Source organism: Passer montanus, unplaced genomic scaffold, assembly GCF_014805655.1.
Source record: "Passer montanus isolate IOZ18808 unplaced genomic scaffold, ASM1480565v1 scaffold142, whole genome shotgun sequence".
NCBI classification, from domain to species: Eukaryota; Metazoa; Chordata; class Aves; order Passeriformes; family Passeridae; genus Passer; species Passer montanus.
The window spans coordinates 870,311-888,778 of NW_024361164.1; the positions used below are offsets into that span (position 1 = coordinate 870,311).

The following is an 18,468-nucleotide window of genomic DNA, read 5'->3' on the forward strand; positions in this document are numbered from 1 at the left end:
TCACCTGGGCCTGGCTGAGGGGCTCAGGGCCTCACCCGAGCCTGGCTGAGGGGCTCAGGTCTCGCCCGGGGCTGGCTGAGGGGCTCAGGGTCTCACCTGGGCCTGGCTGAGGGGCTCAGGGCCTCACCCGGGCCTGGCTGAGGGGCTCAGGGTCTCACCTGGGCCTGGCTGAGGGGCTCAGGTCTCGCCTGGGCCCGAGGGGCAGCTCCGAGGGCAGGAGCCATCCCCAGCAGCCCTGAGGGCCCCGGGGCTCTGTGAGGGCTCGCAGCAATGGGCGGGCTGAGGGGGAGCCGGGGCGCCCCCCGCTCCCTCAACCCCCTCACACGCCGGCCTCGCCCCCGCAATCACCGCACCGCACTGATGAGGGCCCGGTCGCTAATTACGGGCGCGGGGTAACGAGCCCGCTCCCTCTCCCCGCGCATGCGCGCCTCCTCCCGCCTCACCTGCGCGCCGCCGCCTCAGGTGAAGCAGCGGCGGGAAAGGGGCGGGCGCGCGGGAACGGCCCCCGGCGGCGCATGCGCACAGCGCCGCCTCCCCCCCCGCCCCGGTGTGCGCGCGTCCCGCGGGGGCCCCCGCTCTGCCCGCGCGCGCTCCCGCGCTCCCCTTGCTCTGTGCGCGCCACCCCCCAGCCCGCCGTCACCCGTGCGCGCTCCCGCGTGCCTGCCGTCCCCGCTGCCCTCGGCCTGTGCCACGGGGTGTTTCCCCCCCCGCCACAGCACGGTCTGTTCCCTCCCCGCCTCCGCGCGCGGGCGCGCTCCCGCACACGCGCACTTACACACTCACCCCCCCCACCCCAGCCTTCCCGGCCCTTCAAGCGCGGCCTCAGCCCGCGCGCGCTCCGGGGGCGGCCCCGAGGGCACCGGCCTGGGTGAGTGCGGGGCCGCCCGCGCGGCCGCCGAGCCCCTTCCCCCTTCCTTCCCCCGGGCCTGGCGGCGCAGCCGAGCAGCGCTAGGCCCGGCCCGGCGGGGGGAGCGGGGCACGGCCCGGAGCGGAGCGGGGACACCGGGGGAGCCCCGCGCAGCGCCAGGAGGAGCGGGCGGGCGGGCAGGGATGGGGCCGGGGGGCTCTGCCCGGATCGGGGGGTTCCCCTGGGGCTGGGGGGGATCCCCCGGGGTTGGAGGCTCTGCCCGGGGTCCGAGCTCTGCCCCAGCTCGGGGGGCTCTGCCCGGGGTCGGGGGCTCTGTGCAGGGTCCGGGGGCTCTCCCGGGGATCGGGGGGCTCTGCCCGGGGGCTGCCCTGGGTCGGGGGGCTCTCCCAGGGGTCCGGGGGCTTTGCCCTGGGTCGGGGGTCTGCTCCAGCTCGGGGGGCTCTGCCCGGGGGTCGGGGGTCTCTGTGCAGGGTCCGGGGTCTCTGCCCCAGCTCGGGGGGCTCTGTGCAGGGTCTGGAGGCTCTCCCGGTGTCGGGGTCTCTGTGCAGGGTCCGGGGGTCTCTGTGCGGGGTCCGGGGGCTCTCCCGGGGTCGGGGGGCTCTGTGCAGGGTCCGGGGTCTCTGCCCCAGCTCGGGGGGCTCTGTGCAGGGTCCGGGGGTCGGGGGGCTCTGTGCAGGGTCCGGGGTCTCTGCCCCAGCTCGGGGGTCACTGTGCAGGGTCCGGGGGTCTCTGTGTCCCCTGCCGGGGGCAGGGAGGGTCGGTGGGGTCCCGCAGCCCGGCAGCATTCCTGCGGGGCTGGGGTCTCTGTGTCCCCTCGGCCCCTGCCCTGTCCCGCCGGTGTCACCGCGGGTCCCGCTCGGTGCCGTGCCCCGCCCGTCACTCCGGGGGGTTTCTCTCCTCGCTCTCACCTCTCCCCTCGGGTGTTTCCCCCTTCCTCGCCGTGCGTGCGCCCCGGGGTTGGCATTTCGGCCGCGATTTTTGAGTCCGCGCAGCTTTGGGTGTCCCGGTGCAGGGCAGAGCCGAGCGGCATCTCCGGGGGATTCGACAGAGCCCCACCGGGAGCTGTGCCCGCAGGCGGCCCCGCTGGAAGGGACGGGAGGGAGAAGCCCCGGGCAGGAGGGCTGTGAGGAACGGCACTTTTTATCCTCCCGGGGCAGCGCTGCGGGCAGGTGAGCTTTGGGAGGCACCTGGGCTCTTCCCAGCGGGAAGTTCTGTTTCTCTCCCTCGCTGCCTGTGCTGTGCTAAAAAATGGATTTTTAATTTTTTTTGAAAGGGCTGTGGGGTTGCCAAGTGTGATTTTCCAAAGGGCTTTGTGTCTCTGCTATCTGATAATTCCCCTCGTGTTTATCAGATGTGATAATTTACCTGGGGCGTTCTCAGCCTTTACCCCTGCCGGGTGCCAGGTGCATTTCCCTGCCTCCTGCAGCCCGCAGCATGCAGAGCCCCGGCCCTGCCCCGGGCAGGCAGCGCTGCGCTTCCAGGTGTGATCCCAAAATCTGCCCCCAAACGGGGACAGGGGTGCTGAGGGCTTCCCCAGAGGCTGCGTGGAAGAAAAGGGCAAATTCATGAAGGTTTTTGGTTTTTCCAGCTGAGCAGGTGTGTGTCCTGGGCTGCCAGGGGGCTGAGGGCTGGCTTAGAATTTTGTAATTTTTATTTTCTGTGGGGGGAAGCTCAGGGCTGCAGGAATGGGGATTTGGGGCCGTCCCTGGCACTGTTTGTTAGAACACCTTGGGAATATTGATGTGATCAGAAGAGGCTTTGGCGTTGGAGGGGATTGTGAGTTTTGGAGGGTTTAATTGACTTTATTATCTAATAATGCTATAGGGAGCCTTTAACTGATGTTTTCAGAGGAAATCTTGCTTTGGGAAGGGAGGAAATCGGGGTAAATCATCCAAAAATAGAAGATATTGGGGTGCTGTGCTCTCCTCCTCTCTGCCACAATCACGGAAACCCCGAGAGCTGCAACTTCACCTCAAAATGTGAAGTTTTTATCTGTGCAGAGACTCTTTTTGGGCTCAGAGCAGGAGGTTGCTGTGGGAACGCCTTGGGAAGGGTTCCCCGAGGTCTGAGGTGGATTTTTGCAGTAAACAGGAGGAGCAGGGACGTGCCCAGAGCACACCTGAGATGGCACAGGTGGATTTCAGGTGCTTACAAAACTCCTCTCCTCACTGACCTATTTCTCTCTGCAGCTCTCAGGGGCCTGGCCAAAAAAAAAGAAAATTAAATTTATTCCTGGTTCCACAAAAAAAAGAAAGAGGCAGAACTGCAAGGAAGCAGCAGGGAGCTGAGGAGAGGGAGATTTCTCTGATATTCTGTGAATAATTATTATATTCAAATACTTTATAACATATACAATAGATAGTATGATATATAATATTATGTTACATATTGTATATTCATTTATAATTTGATACAGATATATATTATGTATTGCACATTATATACATAATATAATATAGTATAATATGTATTGCATTTGTTAGAATATATAATATAATATATTATATATGAGATATAAAATATAATATTTTATTTCTCTGGGTTCAGTTCCCCCAGCACAGACTCTCAGCCTGCTCTGCTCTCTCCCTGCAAGATCCAGGCCTTCTGAAAGGGAGATAAAGTCAATTTCTAAAGATAATTTTACTTTTCAAAAGAGCATTCATTTACATTTTGCTGAATCTGTGCTGTTTGTCCTTTCAGGATTTTATTAAGTGAGTGTTTGGAGGTTTCCCCCCACAATAATGAGGGAAAAAATGTGGATTTTTCTGCAAAGTTCATTTTATTCTCACAAAATTTCACCCTTTAAATATTAAAGCAGATCCAGGTGAGATCTCCCTGCTCTGCCCTGAGCTCCCTCAGGGGAATGTGGTTGAATTTTTCCAGTGTTTTCCACCAAAAAATGTGGATTTTTTAACCCGTTCTTCCCTGGATCCCAGTGCCTCATTCCCAGCTGTAAACACAAGGCCTTAAAATCCCTTCCAGCAGCTCCTGGATTGCAGCAAAATTTAAGGAATCCCTGGAGCCCAAGGGGTGTTTGAGTGGGATCTGTCACGGGTTTCATGCCTCAAAGAGCATTTTAACCAAAACCTGATTTTTTTAAACACATCCCCGTAGAAACGAGGCAAATTCCATCCCAGTTTGTGCCTTTTCAGGGACTTTCTCCAGGATTTGGGGGCAGAATTCCCCACCTTCTCCCGACCAGCTCAGCACAAGAGACAGAATTCCCCAAATCCCCAAATTCCCGTCGTTTTCCAGCTGGTTTTGGAGCTGGAATTTTGCAGGCTGCTCCTCCCTGGAAGGAAAAAAAAATAAAAAAATAAAAGCCAGGGAGTGAAACCCTGGCAGGTGCCAGCAGCAGCTCCAGCTCCTGCCCTTCCCGACACCCTTCCCTCGGGAGGTTTCACACTGGGATTTTCCCAGGAATTCCCAGCAGCTTTTCCAGCACCTTCTGCTGGGCCTGCTCTCTCTGGAAATGGTTTTTTTTTTCCCCTGGAAATGGGGTTTTTTTCCCCTGGAAATGGGATTTTTTTGCCCCCTGGAAATGGGATTTTTCCCTGCCTGGAGATAGGGTATTTCCCCCCTGGAAATGGGATTTTTTTCCCCCTGGAAATGGGATTTTTTCCCCCTTGAAAATGGGATTTATCCACCCCTAGAGATAGGATTTTTTCCCCTTGCAAATGGGATTTTTTTTTTTTCCCCTCTGGAAATGGGATTTTTCCCCGCCTGGAGATAGGATTTTTCCCCCCTGGAAAAGGGATTTTTTCCCCTCTGGAAATGAGAATTTTTTACCCCTGGAAATGGGATTTTCCCCACCTTGGAAATGGGAATTTTCCCCCCTTGGAAATGGGATTTTTCCTGCCAGGGAAATGCGCAGGTAGGAATTCCAAGGTGGCTTTGGGGCAGGATATTCACACTTCATTTACACCTCAGGACACAGAGACACCTCCGGGGCCTCTTTGGGGGGAAAAATGCTAATTTTAGGCAAGAGATCTTGATGGCAGATTTCCTTTTTGGGGCTCCTGCCGTTCCTGGACCTCGGCGTCAGTGGTGCTCAATGGGAAGTGCCATAATTGAAATAAAATCTGAATAAAATCTCAGCGCAGCTTTAGTTTTCTTCAAGATACATCAACAGAGAGGGCTGAAAATAAGAGGTTTTAATTTAATTTTGGCACCTGTTTGGACAATTTTACAAATTTAAGGGTGAGAAGACCTTTAAATGTGGTCATAAAAAGCTTTTGGTTTTGTCTAAAAATGATCAAATAATGATAAAAAAGTGACAAATGGGAAATGTGAACCAGGGAACCATTAGGGGTGCTTTTAATCTTATTTTTAGGAGGGGTTTTTTACATTAAAAGATGCGGGAATGGATTGGAATACCTGGAATTTCCTAATTCAGCCACAGCTTTTTAATTTTTAGATATTTTAGGTGCTGGGAAGGGCCTGGAATTGTGATTTGAGGGTAAAGAACTAAAAGTTACATTAAGTGGTTTTTTTTCTACTTCAAGAAAACGGTGGTTTGCAGCTTAGATCTCAAACTCCTTTAGATTCAATAAAACACCCCTCGTTTATTGCAAAATCCGAGGGATTTTAATGCTGAATTCCCAAATGGAAACCTCTGGCATGGATTTCTCGTGGAGATAATGCTTGAACAAAATCCAGGAACCGCTGGTTGGAAAGGCTTTGTGTCTCCCAAAAATCTGGACTCAGCCAGATCATTTTTTTCCTCTTGAAAAATGGGAAAAGCCTGAGGCTTCTTCCTCATGGTTTTTCGGTTTTAGTGGTAGGATTTAATGGATTTTTTTTCTGGGATTTGGGAATCTGATTTTCCGGGAGCCCGTGGAACACTCGGAGGGAAATTCCCAGCTCCAGACAGAGGGGAGTGGAAAAAAAAAAAAAGAAAAAAAGAAAAAAAAAGTGTTGCCTGCCGAGTCAGCAAAATACCCAGCCCGGATTATTTTGGGAATGGCCAAAAAGCAGCGGGATAAACTGTGGGAATTCCAGAATTTCCAGGATTTATCCCCTCTTCCCCAGGGTTTTGTGTCCCTGTCCAGGCTCTCCTTCACCTCCCCTTGGTTATTTTAGGAACACTCAAGAAAAAAACCTGATTTCCCTGTTTTCCGCAGGAATTGGGAATGCTGCTCCCAAACACCCTCCTGCACCTTTCCCAAATGGGATTTCTCTTCCTTTTCCTGATGATTTGAGGCTCTGCTGAGCTGCTCTTGCAGCTCAGGTGGGTCCCCAGGTTTCGGAATGGGAATAGGGTCGTTAGCAGCACTCAGCGCTTTATTTTGCATTTATTTTGCATTTCCATGGGCTCAGTTCCCAAAGTTTCGGAATGGGAATAGGGTCGTTAGCAGCACTCAGCGCTTTATTTTGCATTTATTTTGCATTTCCATGGGCTCAGGCACCTCCAACACTTCCCATGGAAATGCAAAAGCACCGAGATGTGCCCAGTGAGGCTCTGGGAGATAAAACTTCCCCACTTAAAAACAGATTTTTTTTTTAACCTAAAGCAGCCAGGATGCAGAAGAAAGAAGGGATTGAGAGCTGAGAGAAATAATTGAAATAATTCCCTTCAGATGTGTTTTCCCACTGTTTGGGAATGGCTGGGCCTGTTCCAGACACCTGTGCTTCCAGCTGGGAGAGTTTATTGAGGCTTTTTTATTGCAATATTGCAGATTTATTGAGCTGTTATGGACCTGTTTATGGAATCATGGAATGTCCTGATAAAGGGACCCTCAGGGATCGAGGCCAGTTCCTGCACAGGACACCCCAAAAATGTCATTTTAGCCCTCGCTTTGTGTTTTCCTGGTGCAATCTGTGGTTATTCCCTGCTGGTTCATTCTCCAGAATTCACATGACCTGGGGATTTCACAGAGTTTCAGTGGGAAAACGTCTTCAGCTTTTCCTGAAATCTTCAATTTTTCCTGAAATCCTCACTTTTCCCCTCACAACCTCAGCTTTTCCTCAAGTCCTCAGCTCTTCCTGAAATCTTCAGTTTTCCCTCTCATCCTGTCAGTTTTTCCTCACACCCTCAGTTTTTCCTGAAATCTTTAATTTTCCTCAAGTCTTCAGTCAGTTTTTCCTTCAATTTTCCCTCACACCCTCAATTTCTCCTCAATTTTTCCCTCACACCCTCAGTTTTTCCTCAATTTTTCCCTCACACCCTCAGTCAGTTTCCCTCCAGTTTTTCCCTCACACCCTCAGTTTTTCCTCAGCTTTTCCTCACACCCTCATTTTTCCTCAAATCCTGCTTCCCTCACATCCTCAGCTTCTCCTGAAATCCTGTTTTTCCTCACTTTTCCCCCACTTTTCCCTCAGTTTTTCCTCACTTTTCCTTCGGGCCGGCCCAGCTCCCCTAGGCCCAGGCCGGGCCGAGGCCTCCCCGGCCGAGCCCAAATCTCTATTTTTAGCACCGGTAACACCAAAAAATGCGGTTTTTCTTCAGAAGCTCGGTGTGAAGTTGCTCCCACACACTCACCAGCTTCCTCCACCCACTCTTTTGTCTGCAAATTGTGCTTTTTTTTCTTCGGAGTTCGAGCTTTTCATGTCGGAGTCTTTGCAAACCTTTGATTGCTGCAGATATTCCCCAGGTTTGGGGCTTGATAAGCATCAAAAATCGCTTTGAAACTCTTGTTTCCTTTTTACATCTTAATCACGGCCTGCATCTCTCATTTGGCAACGTGACTGGAATTTGTTCTGTGGAAAAATCTGCCTTGACAAAATTAAATTCACCTTTAAAACAACAAAAAACGCTTGGGTGTTCTGGGATTAAAAACACCCAAACGCTGCTTTGGGATTAGAAATTTAAAAGCAGGGGGAAATGTGTTTTAAGAGCATTTTTAAAGCAGTATTTCAGAGCTGTTGTTTGTACTAAATGGCCAAGGAGGGCTTTGCTTTTTATTTAAATAATGGTTTTGAAAGTTGTGGGTCCCTTGAGGGTGGCAGTGAAAGGTTCAAAGCCACAGCAGCCGCTGATGCTGCAGAGTGAAGTGGTTTTCAGAGCAAACACCTTTGATAATTCAGAATAAACCCCACAGTGGGTTTGATTTGAGGTGATTCCTCCTGATAAAAAAGGGTTTTTTACATACAAGACCCCTTTAGTGAGCGGAGGTGAAATATTGGCAGGAATTTTTTGCCATTTAGTAAACAGGAGAAAAGGTGAAATTTCCTTTTCCTGGCTCTGCAGTAGAATTCCTGATTTCCTTCTGCAGCTTCCTAGAGATGCTTAATATGATGAGGAAATAATCAGGTATTTTGTACATGGGACTGGGAATTTCCTAAGCTCCTGAATAATCCACCCCTCTGGAAGGAAAAGCTAAACTGGGATTCATCCTTCCCACGGCTTCCTGGGTGTAGCACTGGGAATTCCAGCTGGCCAAACCCAGTTGATTTTATAATTTTTTCCATCTGAATGTGAGTTGTGCCCACAATGCAGCATTAAAGGCCCGTCTCCCGGGATTTCCTGTGGGGCTGGGAACCCTGGAGAAGTGCTATTAATGAGAGTGTTTTAATGAAGTTCATCATCAAACTGGTTATTTTTTTCCTTTCTTTCTTTCCCCAGTGTGGCACTTCACAAAGATTCCCTTTATTGTTATTAATATTACTTATTCAGGCACTGGTTGCTTCATCTCCTGTCCAGTTAAAATTCACTCCAAAGGTGGGGAAATTCTGGTGGAACAGAAATGACAGTACAGGAATCTCTGGAAGAGAGGAGGATGGGGCGGATTTTGGGCTGGAATTCCTGGCTGGGATGGAATTCCCAGGGAAGCTGTGGCTGCTCCATCCCTGGAAGTGTCCCAGGCCAGGCTGGAGCCCTCTGGGATCATGGAAGGTGTCCCTGGGTGGGATTTGCTGGTTCTTCCATCCCCTTCTGGGATGTCTCTGTCCTTCATTCTCCTCTTCACCCTGTGATCCCAGCTTTAGCTCCGGGTTTAGCTCAGGAATTCCTGATGGGATCAGCCCAGCCCAAAACCTTGGGCTCGCTGTTGCCATCCCGAGCTCCCAAACTGGAATTGTCCCGATGGGAAAAAAATAAAAAATAATAAAAAAAAATTTAAAAAAGGAGAAAAGTGAGGATTGATTGCTTTGTGTCCATGAGGGACCACGTGGCGCTTCCTGCAGGAGGAAGTGGCAGCAAAGTCCCGGGCAAATTCCAGCTTGGAAAACCTCGGGGGAAATGTGGATGGGCAAACTGAAATTGTGCCGTGGGGATTAAGGAGCTGGGGGAAGGGAGGGAGGGACAAAGGAGGAATTCCTCAAATCCCTCAAAATCCAGGATCTCCGGGGTGTTCCCGGGCTGGGCTGGTGCTGCGAGGTGAGAACGGCTCCAGTGAAATTCCTCAGGCTCGGCTCCTTGGTTGGAATGTGGCTCTGGAGAATGCGAGGATGGGCTGGGGGAGAGCTGGGCTGTTTTGGGGTGGGGGTGCCCCGTGTTTGTGGGGGCAGAGCAGGTTTGGGGGCCAGCAGTGCTCCCAGGAACGCAGGAGAAACAGCTCTGGTGCTCCGGTGGGTGGAGAACATACCTCGCCTGATTTCCCCTCCTTGGGAATCTGCTGCCAGTCCTGATCCCTGCAGTTTGTGGGGCCAGCAGTGCCCCCAAAAATCCAGGAGGAGCAGTTGTGGCCCAGAGGTGATTCTGTGGGGGATGGAGAATATCCCTTGCTGGATTTCCATTCCCTGGGAGTCTGCTGCCAGTTTGTTTGTGGGGATGTCAGTGCCCCCCAAAAATCCAGGAGGAGCAGTTGATGGAGAGTATTCCTTGCTGGATTTCCATTCCCTGGGAGTGTGCTGCTGGGAATTCCTGGTCCCTGCTGTTTGTGGGGATGTCAGTGCCCCCCAAAATCCAGGAGGAGCAGTTGATGGAGAGTATTCCTTGCTGGATTTCCATTCCTTGGGAGTCTGCTGCCAGTCTGTTTGTGGGGCTGTCTGTGCTCCCAAAAATCCAGGAGGAATGGTTGATGGAGAGTATTCCTTGCTGGATTTCCATTCCCTGGGAGTGTGCTGCTGGGAATTCCTGGTCCCTGCTGTTTGTGGGGATGTCAGTGCCCCCCAAAATCCAGGAGGAGCAGTTGATGGAGAGTATTCCTTGCTGGATGTCCATTCCCTGGGAGTCTGCTGCTGGGAATTCTCCTGATCCGTGCAGTTTGTGAGGCCAGCGGTGCTCCCCAAAATCCAAAAGAGATGGTTGTGGTTCTCTGCTAGATGGAGAGTATTCCTTGCTGGATTTCCATTCCCTGGGAGTCTGCTGCCAGTCTGTTTTTGGGGCTGTCTGTGCTCCCAAAAATCCAGGAGGAATGGTTGATGGAGAGTATTCCTTGCTGGATTTCCATTCCCAGGGACTCTGCTGCTGGGAATTCCTGGTCCCTGCCGTCTGTCCCTCCCTTCCCCACCCTGGGCTCCTCCTGGGGCTGCCCCATCCCCGCGGTCGGTCACTCCCCACTGACGCCGCTCTCCCGCTGTCTCCCGCAGATAAAATGCTCGAGGGCTCCGCTTGCTGCCGACGATCCCTCCCCGCCCTGCCCCTGCCGTGATCCCGACCCCCGCCAGGACCCCCGACCCCGCCGGGCTCCGATGGAAGAGGCGCCGGGCCGGAGCAGCCCCCCCGGGACGGAGGGCGCCCCATGAGCCCCCCCAGATGAGCCACGCAGCCAAGGGGGAGCCCCCCGGGGCCGGCATGGCGCAGGAGGGGCCGCCCGCCTTCTACCCCAGCCAGGAGCTCGACCTGTCCACCAAGGTGTACAAGAGGGAGTCAGGGAGCCCCTTCTCGGTGCTGGTGGACAGCAAAGGGAGCAAGGGCCACCTCCACGAGAGGGAGGAGCAGCCGTTTTTCAGGGAGAGCAGAGCGGTAGGAGAGGTCCGGGCTGTGAAAGAAGACAGGGAAAACTCTGACGACTCTGAGGAGGAGGAAGAGGAGGAAGATGAAGTGACTTACAAAAGGGAGCAGATTATAGTGGAGGTAAACCTTAACAACCAAACCTTAAATGTGTCCAAAGGGGAGAAGGGTGTCCCCTCCCAGTCCAAAGAGACTGCTGTCCTTAAGAGCAGCAGTGAGGAAGAGGAGGGTGACAGTGGGGAAGAGGCCACGGAAGACAGTAATGATTATGAGGAGAATGAGAGGCAGAAGAAAAAGGAGAAAAGAGTGGAGAAGGTTAGTGTTGGCCAGAGGAGAAGCAGGAGAGCCGCCTCGGCCGCGGCCGCCGCCGCCTCGCCGGCGCCCCGAGCCACGCGGGGCCGCAGGAAGAGCGCGGAGCCCCCCAAGCGTAAGAAGAAAGCTGCAAAGGAGCCCAAGGCACCTGTGCAGAAAGCAAAGTGTGAAGAGAAGGAGACTCTGACCTGTGAGAAGTGCCCCAGGGTGTTTAACACACGCTGGTACCTGGAGAAGCACATGAACGTCACCCACAGGCGGATGCAGATCTGCGACAAATGTGGGAAGAAATTTGTGCTAGAGAGTGAGCTGTCCCTCCACCAGCAAACTGACTGTGAAAAAAACATCCAGGTAGGTCTGCTCGCCTGCTTGCCAGGTCCCCACACCTCCTGGCGTGCCCTGGATCCGGCTGGTGGACGCTTCACAGGGGGAAAAATCGCTTTTTGCACGGCCCCAGGTGCTGAGCCGGGCCCGGGCTCTGCCTTCTCCCACATTTTGGGGTCTCCCAAAAGGAGGGGATGGCAGGGAAAGAGTGCTCAGCTGCTCTGAGCAGTTACTCCAGGAGTAAACTGTGAGTTGGGAGCACAAAGCTCCTTTAGCAGGGCCAGGATCTGGAGTAACTGGTCCCAAAAATCTGAAGTTCTGTGGTAAATCCTCCTCCTCCTGCTGAGCTCCTGCAGCTCCCACTGAGTTTAGAATTCCAGGGGTTTCCGTGTCCTGAAATGCAGTCCCACAGCGTGGGAAGCCAGGTGAGCTTCCCAGGGGAGACAGAATTGCAGCAATTCCCTGGAATGGGAAATCTGAGCTCCCAGAGGCAGCAGTGGAGTCGGGATCTGAGCTGGGCTTGAAGCGGGGTTCAAACCCCTCTGAGACCGCGGCAGCTCCCAGAGTGTTCCTGAGGGCTGCAGTTCAGCCCCTGCACCCCGAGCCTGCCCCTTCCAGCAGGACACCCCAGCAAACCTCCCTGAAGACACAAAAATTTCATTTTTTCCTCCCCAGCAGCTCTGATTTCCCCCAGCAGTGGAGGAGCAGCTCTGCTGGAGGCTTTGGGAAGAGCTCCAGAGTTTCTGGGGTTTGTCCCTGGCACCCCAAATCTGCTTTTTTGGCCTTATTTTCCCCCACCTCCTGCTGCAATCCTGCCAGCAGCAGCGGCTCCAGTTGGATTTTTGGGCAGCTGGAATTTGTAGGGCAAGGAGGGTTTTTTTGTGCGAGAGTTTGAGCACAAGAATTGAATATTTGTCATTGTTTGTTTGCTTTCAATGCTGAACTGGGTTGATCCTCAGCTCCCGCTGTGTGGGAGATGTGGAATATTTATTGTAATTTCTCTTTTCCAAGCTCTTTTCCCAGCTCTGTGTAACTCTGGGTTGTTTTTTTTTTTCCCTTAAGTTTCAGCTCAAGGAAGGATTTATTAATATAAATTTAATTTTTGCTGCTTTTCAAAGAAATATTTTAAAAGTTCAGTGCAGCAGGGAGGATTTAAATGGGAATTTAAGAGATGCCCCAGCGTGCAGGGGGTTCATTCACAGCATAACATTTAAGCAGGAATTAAAAATTAAAGCAATTAAAATTTAAGAAGGAATTTGTGAATATTTTGAACACATAAAATGGTGAAATATCCTGTATCAATCTACATATGTGTCCAAAAATGATAAAAAAATGAGAAATTATAGAAATTATGATTTAAATCCAGAGGAATCTGGTCCAGACACCTCCCAGTGCCAGCAGCACTGAGAGTCACCTTCAGGTCCTCAATATCCAGGAACAAATCCAGCAATTCTTGTTCTGTCCTGCCTTTGGGATGTGTTTTCCAGCTGCCTGTTGCTGTGTTTTTGTTCCAATTGCCAAGAGGATTGAGGGAAAATGAAAATTTCCCTCAGTTCAGGGTTAAATGTGTCGAGGGGGAGCTTTGCCCTGGAATGAGACTGGTTTAATATGGGACTGAAATGAAAATCAAGGCTGGCTCCTCCCAGTTTTTCATCCTGGGGATGGAATAAATCTGTTTTTCCAGGTAATTTCTGCTTTTTCATCCATCCCAGCCAGCAGCTTCAGGGGGTTTCTGTCCTCACCTGCAGCTCTGTGGTTCCTCTCAGTGTTGGTGTTCAGTCCTGAATTCTGGTGTGGCCTTGGCCCCTCCCAGGGCTCCTTTCTCAGGAAATCCAAGGAGTTGGGGGTGCTTCTGTGGAATTTCTTTGCTCTCCAGGAATTCTTTTCCCTCCCACGAGGGGATGCCAGCAGGTGCTGTGGGGCAGAGCCTGCAGCAGAATTGCCAAAGCTGCAGGGATCATCCCAGCCCCTTCCCAACTGATGAGTCTGCTCATTAATCAGCACGGGAAAGGGTGGGAATGGATGGGCTGGGAAGTGCAGGCATCCCAAAAGCCCCAGACATCCCAAAAAACCCCGGGACAAGGCACGGGTCCTCCCTGTGCCCTCCGAGGTGAAGATGGTTTGGTTTCCTCACGCTCTGGCATTTCCACGTCGGATTTTTTCCTGAAGTTTTTGGGAAGAGCTGCTGGGAAAAGGAAGAGCCGCCTGAAATCCTGGGGTCCGATTGCCTGGACGTTCCACAGCAGTTTTGGGAAGGAATTCTGAGCCTCCAGCGTGACTTTGGACCTTTAATGAACGAGGAGAGCACAGCAGGAGGAGCTGGTGCCTGGATCTCCTCCAGGAGCTGATCCCAGAGTGTCCAGCGGGACTGGAGCTGCTTCCCATGGAGATCCAGAGGGATGGCAGAGCCTGGAGTGGCCACACCTGGATCTGGGGGGCACGAAGGGCTGGATGGGCTTTGGGAATTTAATGGTGTCGGCCTCCTGCAGCTCTCTTGGCTTCTTCCCTCTCCAGGAGTTTGGATTTTCCCACTCCAAGGGTTTGGATTCTTATCACTGAAAATGTTTGGATTCTTTCTGCTCCAAGGGTTTGGATCCTTCCCTCTCCAGAGTTTGGATTCTTTCTACCCCAAGGGTTTGGATTTTTTTCTGCACCATGGGTTTGGATCTTCCCTCTCTAAGGGTTTGGAATTTCCCACTCCAAGGGTTTGGATCCTTCTCACTGAAAATGTTTGGATTTTCCCACTCCAAGGGTTTGGATTCTTATCACTGAAAATGTTTGGATTCTTTCTACTCCAAGGGTTTGGATCCTTCTCACTGGAAATGTTTGGATTTTCCCACTCCAAGGGTTTGGATTTTTCCATTCCAAGGGTTTGGAATCTTCCCACTCCGGGAGTTTGGATTTTCCCACTCCAAGAGTTTAGATTCCTCCCTCTCCAAGGGTTTGAATCTTCCCTCTCCAAGGGTTTGGATCCTTCTCACTGAAAATGTTTGGATTTTCCCACTCCAAGAGTTTGGGTACTTCTCACTGGAAGGGTTTGGATCCTTCCCTCCCCAGGGCTGGACTCTCCCAGGGCCTGTGGAGCTGTCCCTGTGCCCCTCCCCTGCTGTTGGATTTTGGGATCAGGAGGCACCAGAACACCAGCACTGCCTCCATTCCCTCAGCTGTAAATCCCAAAATCCACGTTTTTACTGCCTCTATTCAGGTGTAACCCCAAAATCCACGTCCTCACTGCCTCCATTCCCCTCAGGTGCAACCCCTCAGGTGTAACCCCAAAATCCACATTCTCAGGCACCTTTTTCACTGCCTCCATTCCCTCAGCTGTAAATCCCAAAATCCACATTTTTTCTGCCTCTATCCAGGTGTAACCCCAAAATCCACATTCTCACTGCCTCCCCTCAGGTGTAACCCCAAAATCCACGTTTTTACTGCCTCCATTGACGTGTAACCCCAAAATCCACATTCTCAGGCACCTTTTTCACTGCCTCCATTCCCCTCAGGTGTAACCCCAAAATCCACATTCCCACTGCCTCCATCGAGGTGTAACCCCAAAATCCACATTCTCAGGCACCTTTTTCACCATTTTTGGGGGTTTTTTTTGCCCAACCTGGCTCACCCCCAGCCCGAGCCCCCTAACCCAGCTCCTCTGTGTCCCCCCAGTGCGTGTCCTGCAACAAATCCTTCAAGAAGCTCTGGTCGCTGCACGAGCACATCAAGATCGTGCACGGCTACGCCGAGAAGAAATTCTCCTGCGAGATCTGCGAGAAGAAGTTCTACACCATGGCCCACGTGCGCAAACACATGGTTGGTGAGTGGCTGGCACGGCCAGGGAAGGGGCCTGCAAGCACCAGGGCAGCTGAAATTGAGGAAATTAAAATGATCGGGGAAATTAAAATATTCAGGGGAATTAAAATTACCGGGGGAATTAAAATTATCAAGGAAATTGGAATGGGGAAATTGAAATTATTGGGGAAATTAAAAGTATTGCGGAAATTGAAATTATTGGGGAAATTAAAATATTATGGGGAATTATAATTATCGGGGAAATTGGAATGGGGAAGTTAAAATTATCAGGGGAATTAAAAGTATTAGGGAAATTGAAATTATTGGGGAAATTGAAATGGGGAAATTCAACTTATCGGGGGGAATTGAAATTATTGGGGAAATGAAAATATTCAGGGGAATTAAAATTACCGGGGGAATTAAAATTATCAAGGAAATTGGAATGGGGAAATTAAAATTATCGGGGGAATTAAAAGTATTGGGGAAATTGAAATTATTGGGGAAATTGAAATAGTCAGGGAAATTAAAATTATCAGGGAAAGCGGAATGGGGAAATTAAAATGATTGGGGGGAATTGAAATTTGGGAATTCCGTGAACCCCAGGCAGCCCCAGCCGGCCGAGCTTGCTCTTGGCCCGTGTGGAACAAGGAGCAGCCTGTGCTTCCCAGCCACCCCCGGAGCTCTCAGGAGCATTCCTGCCGCCTGGAATCGTTGGGAATGCTCCTCCCACGCCGCTTTTCCCTGGATTTCCCCCCCGTGACCCCTTTTCTTTGCCGCAGCCCACACCAAGGACATGCCCTTCACCTGCGAGACCTGCGGGAAGTCCTTCAAGCGCAGCATGTCCCTCAAGGTGCACTCGCTGCAGCACTCGGGGGAAAAGCCCTTCCGCTGCGAGGTGAGGGGACAGCCGGGGGACAGCCGGGGAGTGCTCCCGGGAGGGGAAATGGGCTTGGGTGGGGTGGGAATGGGGTGGGAATGCTCCCGGGAGGGGAAAATGGTCTTGGGTGGGGTGGGAATGGGGCAGGAATGGGGCAGGAATGCTCCCGGGAGGGGAAATGGTCTTGGGTGGGGTGGGAATGCTCCTGGGAAGGGGAACGGTCTTGGATGGGGTGGGAATGGGGCAGGAATGGGGCGGGAATGCTCCCGGGGAGGGAAAATGGTCTTGGATGGGGTGGGAATGCTCGGTTCCATCAGATCTTGGGCATTCCAATCACCGAGGAGTGGTGCCAGCACAGGTCTCTCCTCAGGGGTCTCTGGAGGGACTGAGGGGATAAATCCCTGGGGGAGATCCTGGGAATGCTCCCGGGAAGTGGGAATGGCCTTGGATGGGGTGCGAACGAGGGGCGGTTCCATCAGATCTTGGGCATTCCAATCACCGAGGAGTGGTGCCAGCACAGGTCTCTCCTCAGGGGTCTCTGGAGGGACTGAGGGATTAAATCCATGGGGTAAATCCCTGGGGGAGATCCTGGGAATGCTCCCGGGGACTGGGAATGGCCTTGGATGGGGCAGGAATTAAAGACAGTTTTATCCAATTTTGGGGATTCGAATCGCCCAGGGGTGATCCCTGCTCAGGGATGTCTGCAGGGACCTGAGGGGTTAAATCCCTGGGATAAATGCAATGGATAAATCCCTGGGGAGCTGCTGAGGAGCTGGTTTGGAGGGAGGCAGAGTCCTCTAGTGGACAGAGACCGGGACAGCCACAGAAACCCTTTTTCCTGGAATAACCCCATCCCTGCCAGGCTTTCCCACACAATTCCAGCTTTCCGCTCACAATTCCAGCTCTCCCCCTCACAATTCCAGCTTTTCCCTTCACAATTCCAGCTTTTCCCCACACAATTCCAGCTCTCCCCACTCAATTCCGCCTTTCCCCTCACAATTCCACCTTTCCCCTCACAATTCCACCTTTCCCCTCACAATTCCAGCATTTCCCCTCACAATTCCACCTTTCCCCTCACAATTCCACCTTTCCCCTCACAATTCCAGCTTTCCCTTCACAATTCCCCCTTTCCCCTCACAATTCCAGCTTTTCCCCCTCACAATTCCAGCATTTCCCACACAATTCCACCTTTCCCCTCACAATTCCACCTTTCCCCTCACAATTCCACCTTTCCCCTCACAATTCCACCTTTCCCCTCACAATTCCAGCTTTCCCCTCACAATTCCACCTTTCCGCTCACCATTCCAGCTCTCCCCTCACAATTCCACCTTTCCCCTCACAATTCCACCTTCCCCCTCACAACTCCAGCCCTTCCACCCTCCCGCTCGAAGCCTCCATCCCCAAACCCCTCCATCAATCACTTCAATCCCTTTTCCTCTGAGGTGTTTCTGCCCAGCCCCACCTCCCTCCCAGCCCCTCCAGGGCTCACTCCCGGCTTCCCAAAGCCCCGGAATTCCCGTTTTTCCCGGCAGAACTGCGACGAGAGGTTCCAGTACAAGTACCAGCTGCGCTCGCACATGAGCATCCACATCGGGCACAAGCAGTTCATGTGCCAGTGGTGTGGCAAGGACTTCAACATGAAGCAGTACTTCGACGAGCACATGAAAACCCACACTGGTAAGGGCTGGGCAGGGCCCCTGCAGGGCATTCCCGGCGTTCCCTCGGGATTTGGGGTGTTCTCCAGCTGGGAAAGAGCTGGGAGAGCTTCGTGCCCTGCCTTGGATCCCTTTCCGTGCTCCGTGGCACTGGGAGCTGGGGTTCCCTGGGGGAATGGGAATTATTGCCGGGGTGTTTTGGGCTGGGGGAGCCCCTGGCCAGGGGCTTTTGGCCCCAAATCCTGAGGGCAGCCAGGATTTCAGAGCCTTTTGGCCCCAAACCCAACCTGAGCCAGGATTTCAGAGCCTTTTGGCCCCAAACCCAACCTGAGCCAGGATTTCAGAGCCTTTTGGCCCCAAACCCAACCTGAGCCAGGATTTCAGAGCCTTTTGGCCCCAAACCCAACCTGAGCCAGGATTTCCTAAACCCCCATTGATCCCCGAAGGCAGTGGTGTTTCTCAGGGCTCAGGTGATTTTCCCAGGGGGTTCTCCAGGGCTCAGGTGATTTTCCCAGGGGTTCTCCAGGGCTCAGGGGGTTCCCAGGATCTCTGACCCCCCTGTCTCTGTGTGTGCCGGGCAGGAGAGAAGCCCTTCATCTGCGAGATCTGCGGCAAGAGCTTCACCAGCCGGCCCAACATGAAGCGGCACCGGCGCACGCACACGGGCGAGAAGCCGTACCCGTGCGACGTGTGCGGGCAGCGCTTCCGCTTCTCCAACATGCTCAAGGCGCACAAGGAGAAGTGCTTCCGTGTGACCAGCCCCGGCACCAGCCCCGGCCCCGGCCCCGCCGGCCCCGCGCTGCTGCCCGCGCCC

General features: G+C 52.9%; 1 protein-coding gene across 1 annotated transcript in view; it reads left to right on the top strand.

Annotated features, from left to right (window-relative positions):
• The first annotated feature begins 834 nt into the window (after window positions 1-834).
• The window catches only part of ZNF652 (zinc finger protein 652), a 21,496-nt gene continuing 3,862 nt past the window's right edge, over window positions 835-18,468 (top strand). The window contains exons 1-6 of the mRNA XM_039700611.1: window positions 835-868; window positions 10,340-11,366; window positions 15,000-15,147; window positions 15,902-16,017; window positions 17,532-17,676; window positions 18,236-18,464. Of these exons, the coding sequence (XP_039556545.1) occupies window positions 10,506-11,366; window positions 15,000-15,147; window positions 15,902-16,017; window positions 17,532-17,676; window positions 18,236-18,464 (1,499 nt within the window). The 5' untranslated portion in view covers window positions 835-868; window positions 10,340-10,505. The remainder of the gene's footprint in view (window positions 869-10,339; window positions 11,367-14,999; window positions 15,148-15,901; window positions 16,018-17,531; window positions 17,677-18,235; window positions 18,465-18,468) is intronic.